Raw genomic sequence first — 27,348 nt, forward strand, 5'->3', positions numbered from 1 at the left:
AGAGGCTCAAGCACTAGAATAGAGCAGTTAAATCTGAGGAAGCAATCAAAGGGGGCACAATCAAGGGGCCAAAATCAGAACAGGGCATCTCATTTGACAAAAAGACAATGTGAGAAACACACAACCACACATGGAACCAGGTTCTGACAACAGAAACTCACAGGACAAGAACAGAGCAAATGGGCCAAAATTTATAGACTTGCTGCTCTGTAAGCTGGAAGGAACCTACCTTCTAGATGTGTACGTAGTCCAGTGTTGCCCTTTCCCAGGTTTACCAAGGAGGCAGTATCTTTTACCCAAGACCCAAGAATTGTCCACAAGTAGAGCCAACACCACAACTCCTGTTTCCTGTGTGCTAGTCCAGTGGGCAATGTACTAAGGAGATAGCATAGTGCTGGACAGATGGATAAAGTGTAATGGAGACGGTGAGAAAATGTGTACCAAAGCCAATTCTTCCATTTACCTTGGACACAGGACTTAAACTTTCTGAAGTTTAATTTTCCAATTTATAAAATGGGAGTAATGTCTGCACATAAGTGAGGTTGGTGCATAAAAGGCACTTAAATATTAGCTCCTTCTTCTATACCTCATTGCATCTCATTAAGACCAAGTTTTTCAGCCGAAACTGGTTTGTCTCAGTGGATAGAGCGTCGGCCTGCGGACTGAAGGGTCCCAGGTTTGATTCCGGTCAAGGGCATGTACCTTGGTTGCGGGCACATCCCCAGTGGGGTGTGTGCAGGAGGCAGCTGATCCATGTTTCTCTCTCATCGATGTTTCTAACTCTCTGTCCCTCTCCCTTACTCTCTGTAAAATATATTTAAAAAAAAAAGACCAAGTTTTTCAGATGGCCCACATACACAAAATGACTTCTTAATTTGGTCCCTTGGCTTATTTTGTCCGCAGGATACAGAATGCTCCACATTTGACTGCAGTGGCATTGCTAGTAACTGTTTACTAGTGGCATAGCGTGCTCTTTCCTACTGGTAAGAATATATTGCACTTTAATACTAAAATCTGACAGGGCCTCTTGTAGGCAGGCTCTGCCAACACTTTGCAAATAAAACTCTTGAAGTTTCAACAGAAATATATTTTTACGTGATAAGATGAAATCTCATGGAACTTACTGCTTCCATCCATGGATTGAAAAAGCTACATCAACAGGGCTGTTATAAACTCAGGCTCCACGCTGTCTCCTAAAGGGATTAGACAAGCTTCATAATGTGCAAGAGGCAGGAAAAAAAAGTGACCCAAGAAGGGGCTAAATCCTCAGTTGTCATTAGTATTTTCTCATGTCAACGCTGTGATTTGAAAAGACAGAGGAATTGACTTATTTTATATACTTGTTTGATCCTTTAGTACTTAATGAAAACTAGAATGTTTTATTTGATCCCTGTGGGAACACAGCTAAACTGGGCAGTTTGTTCCTGAAATAAAATATCAGCAATCAAAATACTCTGAGTCCCTTAGAAATCAGATCAGAGATTTATTAGAAAGTAGGTGTCCCCAGCTTATAGGTGGCTGTTAACATTGTTTTATTTCCTTGATACAAAAAGTAGAAATGCCAGAAAAATGTTCTTGACAGAAAACAATATCACTGGCCTGGTCTCATTGAGATGCCGAGCCCAAACTGCCCATATTATGGGGAAAGGGAAGTTCAATCAACATTAGCAAACACTCATGCAATTGATAAAATACAAAACGGTGTCAGTGGCTTGGTGAATGTCTCTTTAAAAACAAGTTATATATACAAATGTCACCCCCCAAAATGTGTCTTCTATAGATTTAAGGCATCCTGAAACTCCATTCTGCTGCTGGCGAGGCTTTGTTCCCATGGTTCTATTTCCACAGAGGAGAGTCCAGTTTCCAATGGTGTCCAGAGGGCAGCGATGGTAAAAAAGTGATTTACAAGAAGAGTTCATTTGGCTCTGGCTCAGCAATGTGCTTTACGCTGTAGGATTTCTTCATTCTTCTATTGATGTCATTATGCCTAAGCAGAAGAGAAACCACGAGGCCAAAATTAGATAAAACTACGGTCAAGTTACAAGACAATACCACTAACCAATTTACCAAAAATGGAAGTTATCCTCACACAAACCACACTGAAGAACACTTCATTCCAGTAGGCAAATTATTCTCTTTTCATATAAACCACTCTGTGAAAAATAAGTAAAAAATATGTCATAACACACATGGAGTGAACACTTTTAAATTCTCAATTCCAACTGCTGATTGGAATCCAGGTGAAATTCTATAGTCAAGTGAATTTTATCACAAACAAAATAGAAAGTATGTATAATACTGCTGATTTAGTGGAAACATGAGGTATTTGTATTTTATTTACATGGATTCACTGGTGATACCTTTTATTCTCCAATAAAGCTTAATAGCTTCTTCTTGTTGTTGTTAATCCTCACCCGAGGATATTTTTCCATTAATTTTTAGAGAGAATGGAAGGGGCGGGGAGAGACAGAGTGAGAGAAACATCGATATGAGAAAGACACATTGATTGGTTGCCTCAGGCAGGTGCCCCAGCCGGCCAGGATGGAGTCTGCAACGCAGGTGCATGCCCTTGACCGGAATCAAACTCATGCCCCTTCAGTTTGTGGGCTGATGCTCTATCCACTGAGCAAACTGGCTAGGGAAGCTTTAAAGTTATTAATCATTTAAAGAGGATGCATTTTTGGTGTGTGTGTGATTACTGAGTAGTATATGTTAGAAGAACACAACTAGGTAAACCTATAGGGAAAAGAAGAAACCAGGGAAAAATAATGCTGTTTTCCCCTCAATACTTGGTATCTAATAAGTCTGTGGAAAGAAGTACCAGCTGAACACTTGTAACAGTTTTTTTAGGTGAATTGCCCTCTGGGTAGATGCACTCATTTTCATGGGATATTAGTCCCATCCTCCGGATAAAATCTTCCAGAAAGGAGCCATCTCCTGAGAGCCAGAAGGCCTCCATATTACCAATTCCTCCTTGTTGCTACATCAGACAAAAACAAGCTCTCTCTGGTAATGGTCCTTGCTAGCAAGAGGACATAATTGGATGGAGAACTCCAAGTACGGTCTTATAGCCTCAAAATCATGCTTGCTTACAAAGACCATGCAGTCTATTCTTAGTGTTTTTATTATTATTACTAGAGGCCCAGTGCACGAAATTCATGCACAGGGTGTGTGTGTGTCCCTCAGCCCAGCCTGCACCCTCTCCAATATGGGACCCCTTAAGGAATGTCCCGCTGCCCATATAGGCCCAATCCCGGTGGGGGGTGACCAGGCCACCGGGATTGGGCCTAAATGGGCAGTCGGACATCCCTCTCACAATCCAGGACTGCTGGCTCCCAACCACTCGCCTGCCTGCCTGCCTGCTTGATTGCCCCTAACCACTTCTGCCTGCCAGCCTGATCACCCCCTAACCACTCCCCTGCCAGACTGATTGATGCCTAACTGCTCCCCTGCCAGCCCGATTGTCCCTAACTGCCCTCCCCTGCTGGCCTGGTCACCCCTAACTGCCCTCCCCTGCCGGCCAGGTCACCCCTAACTGCCCTCCCCTGACAGACTTGTCGCCCCTAACTTCCCTCCCTTGCCAGCCTGGTCACCCCCAACTGCCCTCCCCTGCAGGCCTGGTCACCCCCAACTGCCCTCCCCTGCAGGCCTGGTCACCCCTAACTGCCCTCCCCTACTGGCCTGGTCGCCCCCAACTGCCCTCCCCTGCAGGCATGGTTCCCCCCAACTTCCCTCCCCTGCAGGCCTGGGTCCCCCCCAACTGCCCTCCCATGCAGGCCTGGTCACCCCTAACTGCCCTTCCCTGCAGGCCTGGGTCCCCCCAAACTGTTCTCCCCTGCAGGCATGGTCCCCTCCAACTGTCCTCCCTTTCAGGCCTTGTTGCCCCCAACTGCCCTCCTCTGCCGACCCCATCACCCCTAACTGCCCTCCCCTGCAGGCCATCTTGTGGCAGCCATCTTGTATCCACATGGGGGCAGCCATCTTTGACCACATGGGTGCGGCCATCTGGTGTGTTAGAGTGATGGTCAATTTGCATATTACCCTTTTATTATATAGGATTATTTTTAATCCTCACCCGAGGATATTTTTCCATTGATTTTTAGAGAGAGTGGAAGAGTGAAGGAAATACAGAAATATTGATGTGAAAGATAGATCAATTGGTTGCCTCCTACATGAACCCTGACCAGGGCCCAGGCCGGGGAGGAGCCTGCAAACGAGGTACATGCCCTGACCAGAATCAAACCTGGGACCCTTCAGTCTGCAGGTTGATCCTCTATCCACTGAGCCAAACCTGCTAGGGCATATTCTTAGTGTTTTAATAAGTATTTGATTATTGTCACAATATGAAAGATGTAATTCTTAATTTTATGTATTCCTCTGAATAGAACTACAGAGAGTTGTCCATGCGTAAAAAAGGGAGGAGGAAAAACCCAGCTGGTTGAAAGACATTGTAAGGACTTCCAATTAAACATGGTGGATTAAATACACACTTTCTTACAAAACAACAGTACATTAAAAAAAAAGAAAGACATAAAAAAAAGCATAAACCTAAATGAATAAGGGTAATGGGAAAGGAGATGATAACAGACAAAAATGCCAATAATATTTCAGAAACAGGAAGGAGAATGGACAGGTGTAGTGTTTCTGCTTTAACGTAAGAGATACCGCAGTCAAAAACACTAAAAAGAACACTTTCTGCAGGACAAATCCAGAATGATTAGAGCTGAATATATACTCAGCAAAATGTTAATTTGAGGCATTTATCTGAATAATATCAGGCTAATTCAAGCATCCCTGAACCCTTCAATTACTCAGTCCTTAATTACCAGTATTCTAAAGAACAAAAGTATTTCAGTAATTCTAGCATGAATTATTCAGATAATTTGCTGGTCCTTGATTTCATTTTTGGATATAAAATCACATTCTCAGTGACCAAAATTGGAAAGAAGAAAAGGCTTGAATTTAAATCACAGTTTTTCATGTACTCGAATTTGCTGACTCCTCTAGGCATGGATTTCCATAGCCCAGACGGCAACTGAGAGGGTTAGTCTTACATGGTCCCCGGCATGCATTACATTTCCCCTGATAACCAAGATAGGGGACGTTGCTACTTTTGTGGTCCCCTTCCAAGCTTTAGTGAGAGAGCATATCTACAATTCCCAGCTAATGAAAAATGGGGTTCTGGTTCAAAGAACGAAAACTCAAGTACCCAAACCAACACTCCCTGTTGGTAGGTGGACTTGGAGCCAGAAGGCCTAGCTGTAAACAGAGCACACCACTCTTCCCGTGAGATGACAGCCTCGGTCCTGTTTTACTTCGCTTTTGCCCTCTTCTTCCATTTCTTCCCTCTAGCTCTCCCTCTCCCCAAATATGTATGAAGTCCCTAGCGTGTGCCAGCCACCATGCTGGACACTTGGGATACAACTGGGGGTATGATACTGCCATCAGGGGTCACTGTTCTCATGAAGTTCTTGGACCTTTCATGGAATTGACCATTTTTTAATGGTGTCCTCTTTTAATTCTCTCTTGATTATGATCTCGCTGAATGAAGGGACCATGCCTTACTGTGGCACAGCAAAATGCATGGCTTAGAGCTGACGATGTTGTTGAAATGAGTGCGCTGGCAACTCAGGGATGCGGGTCTAGGAACATCCCGTATCTGCACTGATCTCTGCGTGGGAAGGAAAATCCCAAGTGACTGGTTGGAGCAGGGATGCTTGGTGAAGGTATTTGACGGTGTTGAGTCAAGTCTCCATCGGGTACTTTTAAACCTCAAGTAACTTGCTGATTCTTTAAAACTCCAGCCTTAAGAGAGTTCATAGACAGGCACCGCTCTTTTAGCGTGCAAGGATATCCTAGTTGTGGCAGACATGGCACCGTGAGGACTCACACTAGAATGTGTCCCTTTTGGAGTTACACAGTTCAAAACTGGACCCTGGGGGGTGAGGAAAGGAGAGTGGAGTTGGGTGAAGGGAGTTTTGTTCTTAAATTGTGTGACTACACTGAAACCAGGGTTAGCATGCTGGAAGAAATGTATTTCCGGTGGATGATTTTAGTTTCCAAGGCAGGTCTCCCCCTGCACCTCCTACCTATAGTTCATGAGTGTTCCGCATGTTCATTTCTTGCCTTCCGAAGGCAGTGCTTTAAGACAGAACATAGGATCTTCACTGTAATAGCTTTTTATTTTATTTTTCCTGTGTCCCAACTCATTCTACTTTTATATTAAACTCACTGCCTTTCTGTGTCGGAATATGCTTTCTCCTTTTCCCAGGGGGCGCAAGGAGCTTATGAAAAGAAGCTGCATTTGTGAGTCATGCTCTCATCAATCCTGAGAGCTCTGGCAGCTTTCAGAAAGCGTCTGCTAAATTGTGCTTGGATGCTGGAAAGATCCAGTCACTTTAAGTATTCCCCATAACATGGACATTTTTCTCTACACAGAGTATCCTACTGGGCAACAGCCAACGGCAATGTACAGCTGTGGCTCCCTTCAGAGGAGAACCTGTCAGGTAATGGAATCGGGAGGAATGGTTCAAGATTGGGCTCTCCTTCCTTCCTCCGAGTCATATGGACAAAGCTTCAGTGTGAAAGGCAGGCTTTCTCTTGGAATCAAATTTGAACCCTAGGGAGGCAGAGGTGGGGGTGGGAGGGACAAGAGTTGTGCAGGGAGCACAGAACACTGGGGAACGAGGGGAAGTGTGGAAAGGAAGGAGACCAGATAGGCTCTGGGAGGGGGCGGGTTCTGGAGCATAGATGATTGATCACCTCAAGTCAGGAATCAACTCCTCCTGACTGACTGGCTCTGGACCCAGAACTAGTATATTAGAAATGAAAAAAACACACAAATACTTCAGATGAAGCTTAGACTTAGAAACTATAGTTTTTTTTAAGCAGGAAGTTTAATATGTATAAAGTGTTACAAAATACCCTTTTAGTAATAGCACGTTAACAAACTCTCCTAAACGGTTACATTGGGAAGATTCTGTCTGCTTTCCTGGGAGTGCTCTAGAACTATGCAATCAACACATACTCAGAGAGCCCAGAAACGTGCCCATGGCTACTTATGTAATCATCCCCGACAAGGATCCTTACAAAGCATGTGGGTTAAAAATAAATACTTCCAGGTCAAACATTTAAGGAAAAGATTAAAATGTGGTCAGTTTATTATATCCAGAGACATTATGGCAAAGGTGCACTTGCTCAGTAGGATCAGGGATTCCTTTCTGGGCCGAATGCATGTGTCCATTGGGATCTGGAAATGCTGCTCAGTGGGGCTGAGGGTCAAGTTTCAGCCAGGGCCTCACCCCTATGTTCCCCATGTCTTCCACATCTCTGCTCATTTTGCTGTTTAGAATGATGTTCTGATAATGTAACAACAGGGACAGAAAAGTGTGTGTGTGTGTGTGTGTGTGTGTGTGTGTGTGTGTGTGTGTGTATGCACATGCTTGCCAACTGGTGGGGGTGGGCACCCTGAACTCATCTCCTGTTGGGCACAGCAGGGGACCACTGCCACATGCTCTCGTTATCTCGGGCGAAACATATCACTCTGTTGGTGGGGTTGCCGAACGACCTTGAGAGCTATCCACATGTATAATTCTGAGTATGGCTAATTCCTTCACAGGAAAAGCCACACTCATGGTGTTTATTGCTCACTGTCTTAAAGGAGAGTCTATTCTCAAGTTGGTCCTAGGATCGGGAGTCTCCTGATGTTCACCACTCAGGGCACAGTGCCACCGTGGTCAGAGAGGGTGTGAGTGGTAGTGGTCAAGGGTTAATGCCCTCTGCCCATTCGTAACTGGAACTAATACCCATTTCATTTGCTACAGATCTCAGATAGACTTAAACTCTGGGAAATGGATGGCTTATTGACATTTTAAGACAAGTAATGGCAAACATTCCCCTGGAGTTGTAATAACTCAAAACCAATTTGTCCTTTGTAATAAAAAGTAGAGATAAATCTGACTGTTATAAACAAAGTCATCCTCTGCAGTTGAAACACACTGGGAAAACTGTTCAAAGTAATAGAGTTGAATCTAATTTTAAAAGGCATTGAAATGAAATTTAGATTCTTTCTATCAAGCTGTGACCAATTTAGAAAAAATAAATAGCAAACAGAACCCCCTCACAGCGTTGACATTCTTTAAAATGTTGCATTTATTGCCCCCATTTTTCTATTTACCAGGAAAAATAAAAAATTCTCTGGAACTGAAATGTGATTCCAGTGTATGCCTGGAAATGGGGCCCACTGCCTCCCCCTTCCTCCCAGGGCTATACTGACAGGGCCATTCAGTGGCATAATGTGTGGAGCCAACGCCAACCCACTGACTGCCATTGGTTTCCAGAGTTATGTGATCCTGGCAATCCTGCTACCTGAGAGGGGCCATCTGGCCTTCAAGCAAGTTCTAGGGACAAGATGTGAAGCCATCTCTGGTGGACGAACACCTGGTTCCTTTCCTTCTTGCATCTTTCTATGGGATGCTTTCTCTGCGGGCCCCACAGGCAAAATGCAGCAGGCACCAGAGTTGATTAGGTGTTTTTCATGCCCATGTTCCCATGCTAGTCTTAATTTCTCTGAGGAATCCTTATTCCAACTAGAGAGTCCCATCCTTCCTTTGCCTAAGGAGTAACTGGGCTGGCTGTCCCTGCCTCCGGGTGATGATGAGTGAAAGAGGGAAATCTCCCCTCTCTGGCATGAACAAAGCAGTCAAACTAAAAACATAATGCAGTGCAGGTTCATTTATAAGGCAGGGATGGAAATGGCCAGGATGCTTATTTAAATACAATGAATATGTTTACTCCTGGGTTTCTATTTATCACTGAAATCAAATTTAATACAAAAAGCCCGGGAATCTGATAGGTTCGAAACAGCCTTCAGAAGGCTTGTTTCTTAAACTGACTAGGGAACTGTTAACCTCATGTCAGATATCCAAGTAGCCCCATAACCGCGTGCTGTGCTCTGAATGTTGTCATCTTACTATAGTACATTGTTCAGCTCCGTTCCCTTGCTTATAGGAAGGCAGGATGAACTATTTCTGACAGGAGAATGAACTGTGATACTGTCTTTTTTTTCCAGGTGCTAAAGAAGCCTAGAAGAAATGAGGGGTCCCCCCCAGCTCCCTACCCACAAGAGTTGGTCAGTCTTTGTGCTTCATTCCCTCAGGGTATCATTGGGGACTTCTGTTTAAGGACAAAAACAGAATTTTCCAGGCACCAGAAATGGGGACAGAGAAGGTATGTGGGTGGGGAAGGTAGGTTAGAAACAGAAGTGCCAATGCCAATGTCTGGGAAGGGAGCTGATATTTTTCCTGTTCCCTCCGACCCCCAGGCACTGGGCTGTCAGCACTGGCCAAGATTCCCGGCCCCCGTGTGGCCAAAGCAGCCCAGACTTAGGCAACATGCGAGCCTGCCCCAGGCAGAACTCTGGCGACCAGTAAATGCTGAACATTCAAGGCACTTCCTTCAATTTACTGAATTAATGAGACCCCTAGGGGCACCCACTAAAATGACTGTGATGGCCTAGCCTGAATAGAGACCTGAAGCAGATTAAATTTGATTTAGAGGAGAGGAGGGAAGGAGAGTGACATTTATCTTGTCTTAGTATTCAGAACTAAAATTCATACCCACAACACATGCACTCATTTGTGTGTGTATAAATACACACACACACAGAAGCGCGCGCGCGCACACACACACACACACACACACACATATATATATATATATATACACACACACACAAACATTTTGGAGGATTTTGGAAGAGGGCTAAAAGGTGTGTCATACTTTTAATTTGAATTAAATTTAATTTTAAGTTAAATGATTTGTTTAATTTTAATTTAATTTAAATGATTTAAAAGTGACAGTCTCCTTTTAAAATGGTTTTGGGTTTAACTCCTCTGAAATAAACCAGTCAGGGCACTGCCTGCCTTGACTCCCCTCCACTGCGCTCCTTTTCCTGCCCCCTGTTCCCCACCTTGTCAGGGAGAAATGCATATCCCCCCAGGAAGATGAAACAAAGCTCGGCTATGGGAGGACTCTGTCCAAGGAGGAGTCCAGCCACCTGTGACCTTCAACATGACCCTTTTATGCACAGTCCATGCATTTCAACTTGTAACGGTTTTGTGTGAGAAAGAGACCGGCTTACTGACTGGCACTGTGGTTCCGAATGCTACGCTGGAGCAATTTCAGAATGGCAGGGCCCGGCTTCTCCCAGAGGCAGCAGAATAGTGATGAAATGAGCTTTCTGTCTATGATCAACAATGAAAGAAACCCTCAGCTCTGCTTCAAAGTTCTGATCCTGAGTGGAGGTTGAGTCATTCCACCCATGACAGGAAATTTAATTTCTATATCTACTTGGTACTTGACTCCATGAAAACAAAGACTGAAAGCCAAAGTCAACTGGGAAACACAGTGTGTTTGTGAGTGGAGTAGAATCCTGGGCCCGCTGCTGCTGGAATGAAGCCCCTCCTACAGGGCACTTGCTTCCTCTCTAAGGGCCAGTTACAAGCCTGCCTGCTTCTATTCGGGGGAAGGGCTATAGGCTTCTTCTTCCTTGGTGTCAACCCTGCTAAGTGGCTCCAGGGTCATGATTTAAAAGGTCATGCAGCCTGGCTGGCATAGCTCAGTGGTTGAGCATCGACCTGCGAGCCAGGAGGTCACGGTTTCATTCCTGGTCAGGGCACATGCCTGTGTTGCGGGCTTGATCCCCAATAGGGGGCGTGCAGGAGGCATCCAATTAATAATTCTTTCTCCCTCCCCCTTCCTCTCTGTAATCCATAAAAATATATTTAAAAAAATAAATAGAAAAGAAAAGGTCATGCAATTCAAAGCGAAGGCATGGCACCCCTGCGCTATGCATCCCCTACCCCACATACCGTGTGCAGTTATGCAGATGCTCTTCAGTCAGCGTGTTAGAGGCAAGGCTGATGCAGCTGCTGGCCTTCTCCTAGAGGTGCAATTAAACATCATCTGAAACATGCAGCAAGCTCAGCACATGCAAGTCTCAATGAACGGGAGGCATGCAGGGGAGAGAGCAGACTTGAAGCTTTGTGTGCACTTTAAGGAACTGGGGGAGGAGGCTGTTGAGAAAATCCTTGTACTCCTGAGCAAGAGAATCCGTCCAGTTACTTGGAATCGTTTTATCTGAGCAATGTATGTATGGTCATATTTAACCCCAAGGGCCTGGTGTTTGGCGCACAAGTGTGACTCTTCTAGCTGAAACAAATACAGCTGAAGTTCTTTATAATGAAGGCAATTCATGGTGGAAACCAATTGGGTTTTATTTAATTAGAGAGATATTAACTAAAACTTGATGTTGGTATCGCAAAAAGAATTAGACAGTTCTGAGTCCTGGCTGCGAGTTTACCTTGTACCAAATAATAAATCATGTGGGTGTGACTCTCTAGATTGCATGATGGATATTCTGGGTCCTTCCATTCCTGAGTTTTGCATTTTGGCTGCCATACCATTTTTGAGGGCATGGCGTGCACAGAGCATGCTGGAAACCGCCTAAAAAGATGCTCGTGTTTCTTATTCACTGGATTTAAACCACAGATTATAGCGCATGGTTTTCCAACAAATGCAATTATAAAACGTAGTTCGTGGCTCACTCTGCCACCCCCTGCGTGCTGGCAAGCACTCAGCTGCTCCAGCCTCCTGATCCACACGCAGGGGCCCGCATCGTACAATGCCAACGTGGAGGTCCCTGTGGTGTATTTATTTTAAAGATCACTCCAGTGTTTAACAGTTAAGTCTTTAGAAATAGAGTTTCTATTTATGCGCTTTTTAATTGGGCTTGGGAATAAACCATCCAGTCACATGAGGAAAACAAACTCTTCCTGAGGCAGACTCCACGCCCAAGAAGGGCCTGGTTTCCCATCAACTGGTGGTCGAGGACTCCTAATACTCAAGGATCAAACTATTTAGGGAAATGTAGAGACCAGAATGTAATTTCCTGTGATTTATTTAATCTTTCTCTCAGAGTATTATCCAGAGGAATAGCAAAGGGTCTGTACTCTAACATATCTCATTAGAAACACATAAATTTGGCTTTCCATCCATTCCTTTGGAATTTTTCTGGGGATTACCTCAAGGTGACAAAGGTCAGCAATCTGCAATGTCAAGAATGGCAAAATTCAAAGGAAAAAAAGAGATATCCTCCAAATAGCACTCACCGCCTTATTCTTTCCTTTGCTAGCAGCGCTTACGGGGTTTCCCTTGGCATCTGTTGTTTTCCTTCCAAGTGAGGTTAAGGGCAGTGTGCAAGTCTTCAGCTGGTTGACCGCCTGATAATTATTATTATTGTTCTGGTTGCCACTGAGTGTCTCCATGATGGATCGGAAAGTCCCAAAAGGCCTTTTTAGCTGATCCCCTGACTCGCTACTTGTGGAGGTCCGCTGGAGGGTCCTGCCCTTATCTCTGTCCTTCTCTCCATTGAGTTCAAGGCCAGTTTGCTCCATCTGCACCACAGGCTCCTCAAAGGTGACTCTGAGTTTCAAGTTCTGAGATGTCCGGCGCTTGGAGGATGGAGACTTGAGGGCACTCTTGGGACTCGTGGCCACTTTCTGGGCAGCTGTGCTGTCAGGGCTGGGCAGAGTGGGGTCTCCAGAGGGCTGGTTTGGGGGAGTGGTCCCTGAGCCTGGACCATGGGATTCCAAGTCTGGTTCGCTGCTCTCTGAGGTGGGAGATGGGCTGTGGCCATCCAGAGATTTGGAGGCCTTGATCCCGAAAGGAAACCTGCGTCCTGACGCCAAGGTGTGTTTCTTGATCATCAAGTGTAAGCTTTCCGCGCTGTCTATGGCCTCTGCACTTTCCACGATGGGCTGTGGCCTGGGCCGCTCGGCCTTCCTCACGGGTGTGCTCTTGGGGTCCTCGGAGGTGTTGGAGTCTGTGTCCGACTCACTCAGTGACCGCTGCATCAGCTGCCTCAGTCGGGCTAACTTCAGTTCCCTCTTCTCCGGAGGGATCTTCTTGGAATTTCTAGAGGAAGCCTGAGTATCCTGGAATTCCAAGGACAGCTTTTCCTGGATGCAGACATTCTCTGAGATGTCTTTCCCCAATAACTGGCGAAGGATTCTATCTGAATCTTCATCTTTTGCTTTAGCTCTGGCCCGGCTGGATGCTGACAGGCTTGCAAGGACCTGCATCCCCTCTTGGACTCCTGGTTTGCTTTTGGCTACAGACTCATCATCGGTATCTGGGGATTTCCACTGGGACTTTCTGGAAGCAGGAGAGCATGGCGAACTGAAAAGAGGAGGAAGGACACATTGGGATGATTTCCTACTGGGTTAAAATGACCCGGCCCCAAGTCATGGCATGGTCTTGACTACCACTAACAACTTACAAATCAATAAGATTGGAATAAGAATAATCACTTAATGTTTGTTCAAAGCCATGCACAAATACTCCATAGGGGCAACCATAACCTAAGTATAGTATGCCTCATACCTTATACTATGACAAAAATTGTCTACTACTTTACTATTTGCACATGAATCTTGCACAGATTTCCTCAATTTATCCCATCTTCAACAACCTAATGAACCTATATATCCTTATTCCCATTTTATAGGTGACGAAATGAAAGACCCTGAAAGAGTAAATGACTTCACAGTCACTGAACGAAGAAATGGCAGAGCAGAGACAAACCAGTTCATCAGACCCCATGTCCAGCGCCTTTTCCCTGGGCTATTGAATTCTTATTCCTCTTTATAAAGCTAAAATGTGTTCTGTTGTCATTTTCTTAAAAGACATTAGAAGGAAGTTCAAAAGAAGGCTCCGAGATTTAAGAGATGTAAGGACTCCATCCACTGATGTTTCTGCCATTACCTGGGTGAAGAAAGGAGTGATTTGCCCTCAGATCTCTGGGCCTCTAGGAGTTGCTGGAGCTGGTGCTGTAGTGTGACCCGTTCCACTGTCTGTCTGGGAAAACAGACCAAGGCAGTAAACTCTCTGGTACACAGTGCCTACTATGAATCAGCAGGTGTTAAATTTTTCATGATAATTTACAAAAAGTTGCTATAAATCTGAAAGCCTCATAAATGTGCATAATCTTCATCCTTACAGTTCAGAAAATTTCCCAAAGATACAATCAAAAGCACCCAAAATGGATATAAATTTATTATTCATATGGTGGAGAACTATAAGTAATCTAAATGCTCATCAATAAGACTGAGTAAAAAAATTGTAATTATTTCTATAAAGAGAGCTATTAAAATGATAACACACTTGGATATATATTTATTTAAAATTTAAAGAAGTTTCCCTAATATATAATGATCCTGATCAAGAATTAAAAGAACTGGAATATAATTAGGGAAACTTTTAAAAATTTTAAATATATATAGAGAGAGAGAGGAAGAGAGAGAGAGAGAAAGAGGACGAAAAAGGAGAATACTTTATAAAGTGTATTTTACTTTCCTTAAGTAAAAAAGGAAGTTATAAAATACTGTGTGCAGTATAATCTCATTTTTAAGATATTCTCTCTCTCTCTCTCTCTCTCTCTCTCTCTCTCTCTCTCTCTCTCTCCCCCCCCCCCCCCCAAAGAAGGTCATTCGCTGAGGCACTAGGGGTTAGGACTTCAACATATTATCATATATTTCTCTCTCTCTCTCTAAACAAGGTCATTTTCTGAGGTACTGGGATTAGGCTCTAACATATTATCATATATTAGAGGCCCAGTGCACAAATTCGTGCACCAGTGGGGTCCCTTGGCCTGGTCTGTGGAATCGGACTGAAACCAGCTCTTGGACATCCCCTGAGGGGTTTTGGATTGCAAGAGGGTGCAGGCCAGGCAGATGGACCCCACCAGTGCACGATCGGGGCCAGGGAGGGATGTGGGAGGTTGGCCAGCCGGGGAGGGATCGCGGGAGGGCTCCAGGGCGTGTCTGGCCCATCTAGCTCAGTCCCGATCCGCGGACTCCAGCAGCAAGCTCACCTACCAGTTGGAGCGTCTTTCCCCTGGTGGTCAGTGCACGTCATAGTGACTGGTCGACTGTTGACTGTTTGCCCCCTGATGGTTAGTGCATGTCATAGTGAGTGGTTGAGCAGCCTTAGCATATCATTACCATATTACACTTTGATTGGTTGAACGGCCGATCAGCCGACCGGACACTTAGCATATTAGGCTTTTATTATATAGGATTTTTGAGAGGGTCACAATTCAAACCATAATACTTAGGCTTGTAGATTAGGATTTCTAACAGAGCTGAACAGTAACTGTGTTTGTTAAGTAAGTGGTAAAGGTATCCTGATAGGCAAAAGCACTCGAGAATGTCTCCCACTCAGAATTTTGAACTGAAAAAACCCGTGTTTTCCATCCCTCCTCCTGCCCTGGAGCCTGAAGGGTACAGTGTGCCCTGGCTATACAAAGTAGATGTCTCTGCTCGTTTCTAGTTTGCCAACCTCACTGAGGAACATGGTGAGAAAAGGACTAGGGTTTACATGTAACCTATCTTATTTTACCTTGTCATTGGCCTAACTACAACTGTCCACAGCATTCAGCTTTAGGCACAATGGAAGAACTGCTGCCTATTAGTGTACACATGTATTTTATCCCAGGATCATCAATAGAGAGAACAGCCAAGACTCTGACCGTGAAAAGCTCACCAATAAAACAGCTATGCCAGCTCATGAAAGCCTCTCAGGCTCTGTGGTACAGAGTCTGGGGGGAATGTTGTGTGAGCTCTTCTCTCATATGACCCTTTAGAAAAAGCATTTATTAGATCATTTTAAATTTCCTCTTCATGGATATGTCTATAAACTACTGAGGGGAGTGGACATGGGTACAACATTCTGGGAAGGATATTAGGTGGCACCTATCTATATTTTGAATATGTATTCCCTATGTTCTAGCAATTTCCTTTCTAGGAACTTAGTTTTAGAAATGCCTACACATGTACAAAAAGATGTGTACAAAAAGACATGTATGTTCGCTGTGGGAAGATAACTTACTCAGTTAGAAATTTGTGTGCATTTTCTCTTCAATTACAGCCAGCCCTTCAAACTCACTTAGCTCACTTGCCCCAGGGGAGCTTTGTTTTTTGTGGGACTGGGTGAAGAATGCTCGCAAAGAACCATGTTATTTTAAAATATTATTATATATTTCCTCTATTAAAAGCCTAATCTCTTTAAAGAGAGTATTCTATGTGCTGGCAGGGGGTTCGGTGAAGGGGATGCAGAAACTTGTACCTTTAAGGCAAGATAGTACAAGTAGGGAGATCAAGGGTTCCCCAACCTTGTAGAAGAGCCAGAGGGTCCAAGGCCTTGTCACATGCTTTTGTAAATTACACTTGTAGTAAGTTAAGGCCTTCCACCAAACATACACTTCATAATTTTCCTTTACAATTTAATTTTTAAGGCTTATCATCCCATTCCGTTAATGTTATTTCAAATACTGATTTCTGATTTTTACTGATTCTGTCCCCACTATGGCAACTCTAACTTGACCGCTGTGTTTTCCAAGGGCTGACCTGGGTCTCAGGCGGGCGTCTGCTCCTAATCCTTCAACCCATAGAAGACCTACCTGTCCTCCAGCCCCCCTTTCTCCAAGCCTATCCTGACAACAATCCCAGAAAGCTTCCCTGACAATGAGGTATGCAATGTCTGTCAGTTTAACAATCTCACAGCAAAAGAACTGACTGTAGCTAGACAGAGTAACATCATGCTGACTGAATAATATTTTATGTTCTGAGGATTCATGAGTCATCTGATTAATTTTTATAACAATTTACTAGTGATGGTTACCAGGTTAACTGTCTGTAATTTCCCAACTATATATTTTTCTTCTTGAGAAAACGGAGAAACTGGCCCATCTCTAGGCTTTTCTTTCGCGTGAGCTTGAGAAGTTGGGGGATGATTCCACGCCTGCCCTGTAATCTGGCCCTGAGATGGGAACACACGGAGAGAGCTCTCTCTCTTTGTCCAACAGCTTACATTCCCCGCTTAGAAAGCTTGCTTTGCATTTTTCTTGTTTGTGTGAGTATCATTTGGCCTCTGCAGAGATGGCTTCAGCATGAACGCTGGCTGTGAGGACTTGGGGCGGAGGGAGAGAAGATGAGAATGCAAGGAAGTCCCCATACAACCCACACAGGGAGCTTCCCCAAGCACCTGCTGAAACCTAAGCACATGGATGTTGGGCCAGATGTTATTCTCAGGGAGCAAAGAGCACTTACTCCTTCAGCTGCTTGGTTAACTTCACCACCTGAGAGGCCAGTGACATGCAGGTCTCCACCACCACCAGGTACCGGGAGCACAGGGTGTGCCCGTGGCGCTCTGCGCTCTGGGAGGGCTTGTCCCCCGCGTGGTTCTGCATGGTGACATTTGCTCCATACTCAACCAAGGTCTGTCAGAAAGGCAGAGACATGGGGTCATATCGGGGCCTCCTTCTAAACATTTTTAATGACTGTAGCAGAAGGTTGAATGGAGCTTTTCCTGTTATTCCAAAACCAGTTCCCAGAGCCCATAACAGGACAGGGTGGGGCAACCTGGCGAGCTTTCAGCAGTCGATATCAGACACCTCCTGCCCTACTATCAGCAACCCCACCCAGGCTCCGGAGCCTGGGAGGGGAGGAGGTTGCTGCCATCCTTAAGGTCCCGTCCTTTATGAGGCATGCAGGGCAGTGTATGTGAGGAGACGCTTTGTCCCTTTCAATGGGTGGGCTTGTAACGATGCCTGTCAGGAGGAGAGTGGGACTTATTTATCGGTGCCTATAGACTTGGGCAGCACACTTGACATGTTGCTGAGCCTAAATGATCCTGATCAAGAATTATTATTTATTTTTTTATTTTAAATATATTTTATTGATTTTTTACAGAGAGGAAGAGAGAGGGAGAGTTAGAAACATCGATGAGAGAGAAACATCGATCAGCTGCCTCTTGCACACCCACCATTGGGGATGTGCCCGCAACCAAGGTACATGCCCTTGACCGGAATCGAACCCGGGACCCTTGAGTCCACAGGCCGACGCTCTATCCACTGAGCCAAACCGGTTTCGGCGAGAATTAAAAGAACTGGAATGAAATGACATGGCCGGGGCTGGGCAGCAGCCCACACTCCCACCATGTGCCATGGCAAGTGTATGTCCCGTAGATTGAGCAGATGTGGTAGAAGGGAGCTTGGTGCCAGGTTGTTATTGCCCCATTAAATAAGGGAGGGTTCTCCAGCATTGGCCAGGTGACTCAATTGGTTGGAGCATCGGCTTTCTCTCTCTCTCTCTCTCTCTCTCTCTCTCTCTCTCTCTTTCTCATATGGGGTAAGGCTAAAAAAATGGGAGGGTTCTCTAGCAGCAAGAGGCAGTAGGGTGCAACACAAGTGGAGTGAATTGTATGGGGAAAGAAGGAGGGTGTAAGGTTGGGGCCAGATCTCCCCTGTCAGGTATCAGTGGGGAGGCTCAGAGGGCCCCGTGAATACCCCACCCGCAGTGCCCTTCAGAAGTCAGCTCCTGAAGGCTGCCCACAGAGGGCATCAGTGGCGAACCACGGTGAGCTGAAGAAGTGATGACAACTTTCAGGGAGAGTGCCATGATCTTTCCCAGTTAAGCAAAGTGACAGTGGACTTTTTCTCTCCATACCCCCACTTTCTCCCCAACACTGGAGCCCAGAAGAGAGAGGGGAATAGGAGCTAGCATGGTGAGTAAAACGCCGATCATGCCTCACTCCCCCATGCCAAATCCCTTGACCTCTGAGTCTAATCTGGGTTGGGAATGAGAATGCTTTCAATCAGAAATAAGACTGAGACTTTAAACTGGTTTGGATTAAATGTTAATAGTTAAAAGCAAGCAAAAACTTATGGAATCTGGCCAATGTAGCATTAGTAGAGGAGAGATTTGATTGCGCATGGTTGACATCATTAATTAAAAAATCAACAGCAAAATTTTTTCACGTTATACTGTGATGATACTAGATGCCACAAAAAGCTGTGGCACCAACACGAATCCACTGCCACAATCTGACATATCCTTTGACACTGTCAACATGAGATTGTAGACCCCTGGATTTATTTCAGTAATAAGTAATGCTTTTCCCACAAGCAATGCTTGTAATTTTTAAATTTCTAGACTACTTAGACTCAGGGGTCATTGAGAAGCTTCGTTTTCCTTTCAGCTTATGATCACTCACCATGAAAGGCCAATCTTCCAGAAAGCCACTCCCACCCTCCCCCACCCCGTCCCCGTCCCAAGAGGCAGGGGGACCACCTCTCCCACCCCAGCTCTCTGAGACTCAGTGTAAACACAGCCTGGATCACTCCCTTGACTCAGGCCTCTGCAGCTTTCTTTCCAATGTTTTTCAAGCTCAGTCCCCTTCTCACCTCATAAGGAACCTTGGTCACTCCCTCTTCTACTCTCAGTCTCTTTGTATTTTTTTAAAATCTCACACCCAGTACACAGACTCGCTTCCAAGATTATCCAAGTTTCCACATCCATGGTATCGAGCGCCAAAAGTATCATTTGTGCTAAGTGGAGTGATGAATGTTCTGAAAGGACAGACTGCCTCTCCTCACATATTAAAAAGAAAAATAACTGAAATCTCAAACGGAATTGGTGATATCAGCTGGTTTTCTTTGGCTTTCGTCATTTATTAGCTGATAAAAAAGTTTATTTCAAGACTATTAAATATTGGAGTGTTTTGTTAAATGGAAAAATAACGTTTTCCATTTTTATTTGATTATTTTTCTTCCACAAAAAAATAATGCTACTCCTTTCATCTTCCTGCAGATCCTGGTAATAATTTAAATTTCTCTCCAATTTCTCATCACTCCTTTTACAACTTGGGGCCTTAAATTAGAAGTTTTATCCTTTGCCAACAATAGTGGGGGAACTTTTGAACATGTGGAATACTTTCTATCAATTTAGCTCTCTAAAGGGCAGTTCTATGTGGGTGGACACTCTAGAGAGCTCTCTGCTTTTTAAAAAAATCATTTTTTGCCTTTTACTTTATAGCTTTTCCATATCTTCTCATGTCATTTCCTGAGTCCTCTCTACTTTCCTGATCAACTGGTTCTCACTGCACAGTTTTCTCTTATCAGATACAGTCTGCCTGGCACACAGTAGGAACCCAATAAGTACCTGCTAAATAAATGAGCACATTAAGTTTGCAATAAGAGAAACAACACATAAGGCAACAAAGAGTGTTGCTTTCTTAGAGTTGTTATGTACACATAACATAGTTGAACTGTGTGAACTTGTGAAGTAGAAGTACTTTCTCTCATCCTGGCTGTCAACCACATGCTCTCAACGGCTCTGCTCAAGGAGTGGGAACAAAGCCACAGGTGTTGAGTCATTTTCAATGATAAGAATGGTGTGATTGGTCTGATTCTGTTAATTGTGATTTTTGTTCATAAATTACATTCAAGGCCACATCTAAACCGTTTCTGATTCCCAGCCTTTCTTCCCGTCACACTGTCACTCCTCTTCTACCTGCTCCTCCCCTGACTCTTCAGCTGTCCTCTCTCTTTTCTTTGTCACTTGGGGCCTGAATGCTTTTTTCTGGGTGAAGAGGTCTATCTGGCTTTTCCATTCGCATGAAGACCCTCGCTTGGTCCTCCTACTGTGGGCTGTTATGATGGCGGCACCTGGTCAAGCTCAGCTTTGTGCAGCTCTGCATTTGGCTGAGGGATAAAGTGCTGACTCCTCTTGTGGGAATCCTACCCTCTCTAAGAAGCCCTCTCTGATGCCCCTCATGTGGTTTGGGGCAGGGGGAGAACGTCCCTCCCCTCTCCTGTGGCTCTGCTCCCCAGCCTTTTTACATCATTGCATACATAATAGTAGATTATAGTAATACTGGTAAGGCATACTCAGCTTAAAATATGAGGCCCCCTAAGGCTGGTGGGTGGAGTAGCTGGTCAACCAAGGCCATGGCTAGTCTGCCCAACAGCTGAAGGGATCCATAGCCGAGTCCTTCCTGTTATCAACTCTAGGCCCATTTGAATGCATTTGAGAAGCTCGGTCCTACTACAGGGAAAGGGGAAGACTACAGCACACTCTCTCTAACCCACTGCTCCTTTCTTCAAAGAATTCCTCTAACTCATTCTTAAAAATTCTGTCCTATTTTTCATACACCTGAGAAGTGTGCCAATGATAGCAAGAACAGTCTGCCCTTTGAGAGACTGAGAGATGTCAGTGTGGTACTGATTTCCTACTATCTTGAGAACATGGAGGTACTTAATGTCTAGTGTCCTCAGAATCCTGTGGCATTCAAGGAGAATCTTAAAGGGCTATTCTGCTTATATCTGTGTGGATTTATGAAAATAAAACTATATAATTCCTTATCATCTACTACAATAGGAAAAGCTGATTTAATCCATTCTCCCAATGGACTGAACAAAATTTCCTTTTTTTAAATTACTTGATAAATGCATTTTGCTCTTCCAAGCAGCAGGGCCTGTGTACCTGTATGCACCCGAGGTAGCCATGCTGAGAGGCTACGTGAACTGCACTGTTGCCATCCTGGTCCACTTCGTCCAACGAGATGCCTTGTTCTTGCATAAACTGAAGAAGCCACAGAAGAATCTTTTCCTATAAACACAAAGAGTGTTGGAATTAATGGAATATCATGTGGAGAAATCTAATATAAAGTCAGAGGGGGAAAAAAACAAACACCCAAATTGTGAAGATAGGACATAACCACCCTTACCATATTAAGAGATAATTCCCATGCAGTATGAACTGAAAATCTATGGCTCTCTGAAGTCAATGAAAGAGGAATGCTCAGCGAAGTTTAAGAGTAGGAAGTTATCTCAGAACTGCTCTTGTTTTACTTACTCTTCTATAGATGGGAAAGCTGATTTGCTGAAAGTTTGAGGACCTCCTCAAAGTCCCCCAGCTAGACAGATCCAATGTGGAAACCAGAATCCAGGTCTTTTGAGCCCCAGGCAATGATTTTGCTACTTTGTTATACTGTCTGTAGGCTTCCAGAATATTATTATAAAACTAGTGAGACAGCTAGCTTCCACTTTTAAGCTTATAATGCTTCCACCATACCTTCCTAATCCCAAAGCTCCTGTAATCAACAGGCTTACAAAAGGAGGCAACACCTTGAGTTGCTGAGTCTAAGAGAACCCTACCAACATAAAACTGGCACCCTCTTGATTTTCTGACCACATATTGGTCATGTTTTGAAGGCAAAGTTTTCTCTTCTTCCATGTTCAAAGGAAGGCACCTACGACTCTGAACACAAGCTTTCGAAAGCAAAGACACAGAGCAGTCGGGGTGTGTCACCAGAACCCCTTTGCATTTTACCCACGGAGTCTTTGTGGTATTTTCATGTTATGTTTGGCCCAGGCAGAAAGCAGGGGGATGGGATTTCACTGTTTTAAAATAGAAAAATGGAATAAAATGTTAAAAAAAATATGAGAGTGGTAAAAACAACAGCATGGAGTTTAGTGAGTGGAATCTGACATTTCAAAAGATGATCATGTGTTTGAAAGAGCCTTGAACCTCTCCTTAGCCTTTTAAAGGCTTTATTTCCAGTTATTTGCTCGGGCTGGTCATGAACTTTTATACTTTTCTGGATTAAATTTGCCTTCACCTTCTGAACATGCCAACTAATCTGCTAAAGGAATGTTGGATAAAAACAGCCAACTCCTTTAATGTTTCACCCGTCATGTGGGGAGCAGGGCATTGTTTATGAAGGCATCTGGGGCATCGGGGACAGACTGAACATTTGCATCACACTTTTTCCACATGAGCAAGCAGGGAGTAAGACCCCTAAAGAGCAAAAAGAGAAAAATGTAATCAATGCCTACAACCTACCAAGAATGCACCCAGGGAAAGCAGAGTGAAGTGTTAGCTGCAAAAACAGACCTTGCAGAAAGTGAAACCTTCCGCATCCCTAGAGCAGGAGGTGGACCACAGCCTGGAGGCCAGGCTGGGAGTTAGAATTGGGATAAGGATCTACCGATAGGCTTAACCCTCTTCTTTAGAGACAAACTTGGGGAAAGTTGGAGCTGAAATTTGAACCAGAGCAGGTGATCTTTCACATGCATAGGGTAGGACAATTTGCTTTACTTTTCCTAATAGATTATGTTTATTTGGAGACAGATGATTGCACCATATAACTCCTTAAAAGATGCTGATGAGTGGACGTGTCTTGGGGTAAAGGACATACCACCCGGTTCAAAATCGATGGCTGAGGCATAGAAACATCAAGAAGGCAGGCTGCTGCAATTTTGCAGATGCAAAGGGCAGTCCTGCCATCTCCAGCGGGTCACCCTCCAGCCTGTGGTGCCTTGGCTTACTCCACGATATTAAATCATGGGATCATCATATTGCCAAGTGCGGGAGAGTTTAGTGACTCATCCAACTCACACACTCTTATTTTATGAATCAGAAAACTGAAAAAAAAATAACTGTCCATTTTCTGATATTCTAAGCAGCAGTTTTCTTTAGAAAGTAATGTTCAGAGGAGTTCAAGATATTTAGAAATGTTTTATAGGTACCTTATGGTCAGGCATATTTTCATATTTTTCAGACTCAATAAAATATTATAGTGGCTATGTCTATTCCACATGCACGGAAAATGCACTTTATGATAATTCACAGTGCTCTGACTTTTAGTAATGGGGTGGTAGGAAATGGAATACTGCATTTCATATGACTAGGAATTTTCCCCTTGTAGAAATCTGGGAAAGAATCTAGCCACCTGGACTTTGTAGGGGTTGATAATCTGGGAGAACAAGACAAGTCTGTGTGAGGCAAGAGTTGCCTTGGCTCCTGATGGCTCTCCGCTGTTATAATGACCTGTCTTCCTTTCTTGTGATGGCATGGGCAACTCTTTCTTCCTTACAATTAAAGATCTCACCCAATTCAATATGCAAGAGTTACACAAAGGAAGAACCATTACTTGATTGTTCACAATAAGATAGGCCTTTGCCTAGCACCTCAAGTTCACTTTTGTGTTCTGCATTGGACAATTTACTTTAATAAAACAATAAGCCATTGGCTTGTCCACTGAGATATTCTATAGAAACAAAAATCTCTTTGACGATTACCAAAAGGGTCTAGATGACTATACACCTGTTCTAACAACTTGGGATTTCTAACATCTAGGATTTCAGTTCTAATATCTAGGATTTCTGATATGGACATGGAGATGACTAGAATCCCTGGTTTTGGTAAAAGCATTGCGCATCCGCTTTCAGAGAAAAGTTGCTTTCTGCTTTTATTTCATTGTAGAGGTCCTACAATTTAGACAATTTAAACTTAACAAATATCTAGTAAGAAGAACCAAACAAATACAGCTGTTTTCTCCAACCAAGAAGGCCCCTAATGAATGCATATATACCACGGTGTCCACCTCTTCCCTCTAAGACCTTTAACCCTCTAACACACATCTACCTATCCCCACCCCTGCTCCCCTGAAGAAGATGTTAGAGGAAGAATGCAGATTCCGATCTTCATTTTTCCTAAAAGTTTTGCTTTCATAGAGCATCCAATGCAGTCACATGGATGGAGAGGTTCTTCTATATTATTTCTGTTTAACAGAATGCCTCTTCCACTTATTCTATCCATCCACCCATAAATCTATCTATAGCCATTCAACTTTCATTATTGACTGAAAACTTCATCTACTAGTTTCATCTTCTGGGAATGTCTACGCTTTTCCTAAAGGCAATGCAATTGTTTAAAGAGGCAATTAATTAATATATGTAATTTTTGAGATTGCCGAACAAAGTCTAATAAAAATGTAATTGAAAAGTATGCTTCAGGTTTATTACTGGAATGAATAAAATCCCTGCAGTTTTTGATGCAACCATAATTGTTGAAGGAGGCAGCTTTGCCTGTGGTCATAGATCATCAAATCTAATACATCATCACTTATAAGATTCATTCTGGTCTAAGATGTTAAAATGTAAAGTAAATGGCCAGTGATGATTTCATAATGTCATTTATTGTGAGATAAATGTAGAATCTAGAGATAGTAAAATGTGGGGGGGGGGGAAGTACATCTAAGAATTGATTAAGGACTGAATAATTCTTTGGTAAATTTTTCTTATATTTTACTTATGGTGAAATAAACTAAATAATATTGATAGCAATAAAAATAATAAATTGGAAGCTATCTAATCATAATAGCCAACATTTATCTAGTGTTTACTATATGTCCACAATGGGCAGAGCTTCATGGGGCTTTTCTCATTTAGTCCCCAGAGCAACCCTGTGAGGAAACTTCTATTATCTCCATTTTTTAAAAAAAATCTTCACTTGAGGATATATTTTCCATTTATTTTTTAGAGAGAGTGAAAGGAAGGGAGGGAGGGAGGGAGGGAAGGAGAGAAGGAGAAAGAGAAGGAGGGAGGGAGAAAGATGGAAAAACATGGATGTGAGAGAGGCACATCGATTGATTGTGATTGGTTGCCTCCCACAGGTGCCCTGACCAGGGCTGGGGATCGAACCTGCAAACCAGGTGCATGTCCTTTGACTGGAATCAAATCCTTGACCCTTCCAGTCCTTGAGCAGAGGCTCTAACCACTGAGCAACCAACCAGGGCTATTATCTCCATTTTAAAGATGAAGAAACTGAGGTCCAGGGAGACCTTTTCTTTAAAAAAATGTATCAAGGCCATTGAGCTAGTAAGTGGTAAGGCTAAGGTTTAAATACAAACACTTGACTCAGGAGTCAATGTTCTCCATAACTCTGTTTTCTGACTTCTGAGTATGAATATTCACAACTGCTCAATGCCCATGAGCCCTGGCTCCATAAAGGATACGCTCACTTTGCACCGTTTGGCCCCCAGAACTCATGGTCAGTCTGTGGGTTCATGGGGCTCTGTGTTGGTTAGGATTTTTCCCAGGTTGGTCCTTGGAGAGCAGATGGATGCTCATGCTAATCAAAGATTTTTCTGTTTTGCTTTCATCTGCAATCGCAGCACTCTCAGTGTGTTTACTTAGTTCTTCCCCATGATGGTGAAGCAATGAAGTCAAAGGAATACTTCCCTTTTAAAAGTAAATTGTGGAAAAACAGTAACACAGCCTGTCGAAACATTTCCCCTCACCAGCATGTCTATCACTGTTCACGGCCATGGGCATTTATAAAGGTGCCCATGCCCCCACCCACCCAAATCTGTATCAGGGCAAACATTTAAAAGGGAGAATGCACACCGGAGTGTGGACAAAGGTATTCTTGGTAAATGCCCATTGCTATGATGAAGGTTGTTCTTGCAGCAGAATCTCTTGACTAAAAGTCATGTGAATGCTTCAGAAACAAAATGTTCACAGGCTTGAAGGTGAATGTAACAGCCCACTGAAGCAGCGACCAATGCAAAACAGGCTGAAGCCCCGAGCAGCTGAGGGCGAGAGCTTTGCTGGATGAGACCATCTGAACCTTCATGTGCGAATAAAACAGCCCGACTTACTCAGGCGGTAGCCTTGAGACAATTCGGTCTCAACTGTTACGCTAGCAACATCTCTCTCAAGGGACAGCAGAGCAGGCCTCTCCGAGGACATCCCCGCTCATTCCCGAGCCTCCCCGAGGCTCTCACCTTCACGCTCCCTGGGCTGGCTCTGCTGGGTACAATCAGGCGATGAAATAATTGCACCCTCGGAGACTCCATGTGTCAAGATGAGGAAAATCAATTCCCATCACCCAAAGCTCTATCACTGCAGGACACCACTCAAAACTGCTGCCTACCTGTGGTACTGGAGTCTTAAACGGTAAATTTTTATAAGAAAAAGGACACAAATTTGGGAGTCAAATGGAGCCCATTCTTTAAGAATCCCTATGAGGGGGCAGAGGGCAACTAAAATAAACCAGGAGAGGAATTTTCCTCTGTACTATCCTTTTCCGAGGTATTTACTAAGGAAACAAAACCAGAGCACACTCAAGTGCCTGCTTGATGTAGAAAAACTTGCATGTGCTGAATCCATTAGAAAACTGTTCAATAACAGTCTTCCTTGAGAAAATATTAGCCTTGTAACAGTTCCAAGTTCAGCATCTCTGCAGGTTATCTGTTATATAAGTCGCTGTGGCGATGTAGGATGGCTGGACAGAATTCACAGATCTAATGGGTTTCTCTATTTTCCCCTCGGGTAGGAATGCTCTCCCGAGGGCACTGCTGGGCTGCCCTGCTCAGAGCCGTACTTGAGGTCATTAAAAATGCTTATCAGCTTGAAATAACAACCTGAAGATTGATATTAGCATGAAGCAAATGTTTGACACTGCTCTTCACAGAGGTCAGTCATTTCCATCTTTTCCTCTCGTTCAGCCGAGTAAGCCACGCTATCCCCCAACCAGTCCCAGAAAGGGCACTCTTATTGTTCTGTCCCCATAGCTTCCAAATTATGAGAAACCCGCTGTGAGAGTTGAGCAGGGAAACTGGCATATATAAGCAACATTTCCCAAGACAAAGAAGGCCGGA

General features: G+C 44.0%; 1 protein-coding gene across 5 annotated transcripts in view; it reads right to left on the reverse strand.

The window, feature by feature from the left end:
- Positions 1-1,470: 1,470 nt before the first annotated feature.
- The window catches only part of SNCAIP (synuclein alpha interacting protein), a 137,011-nt gene continuing 111,133 nt past the window's right edge, over positions 1,471-27,348 (reverse strand). For 4 of the 5 annotated variants that reach the window (XM_079783808.1, XM_079783805.1, XM_079783806.1 and 1 more), the window contains 5 exons: positions 21,384-21,509; positions 17,169-17,338; positions 13,825-13,917; positions 12,171-13,239; positions 1,471-1,987 (listed from right to left, as the gene is read on the reverse strand). In XM_079783808.1, coding sequence (XP_079639934.1) covers positions 1,982-1,987; positions 12,171-13,239; positions 13,825-13,917; positions 17,169-17,338; positions 21,384-21,509 — 1,464 coding nt within the window. In that variant the 3' untranslated portion in view covers positions 1,471-1,981. Of the gene's footprint in view, positions 1,988-10,871; positions 10,943-12,170; positions 13,240-13,824; positions 13,918-17,168; positions 17,339-21,383; positions 21,510-27,348 lie in introns of all 5 variants that reach the window. The other variant, XM_079783809.1, reaches the window with a different exon arrangement.

The sequence above is a fragment of the Cnephaeus nilssonii genome (genome assembly GCF_951640355.1).
Source record: "Cnephaeus nilssonii genome assembly, chromosome: 2".
In the NCBI taxonomy this organism is placed as follows: domain Eukaryota; kingdom Metazoa; phylum Chordata; class Mammalia; order Chiroptera; family Vespertilionidae; genus Cnephaeus; species Cnephaeus nilssonii.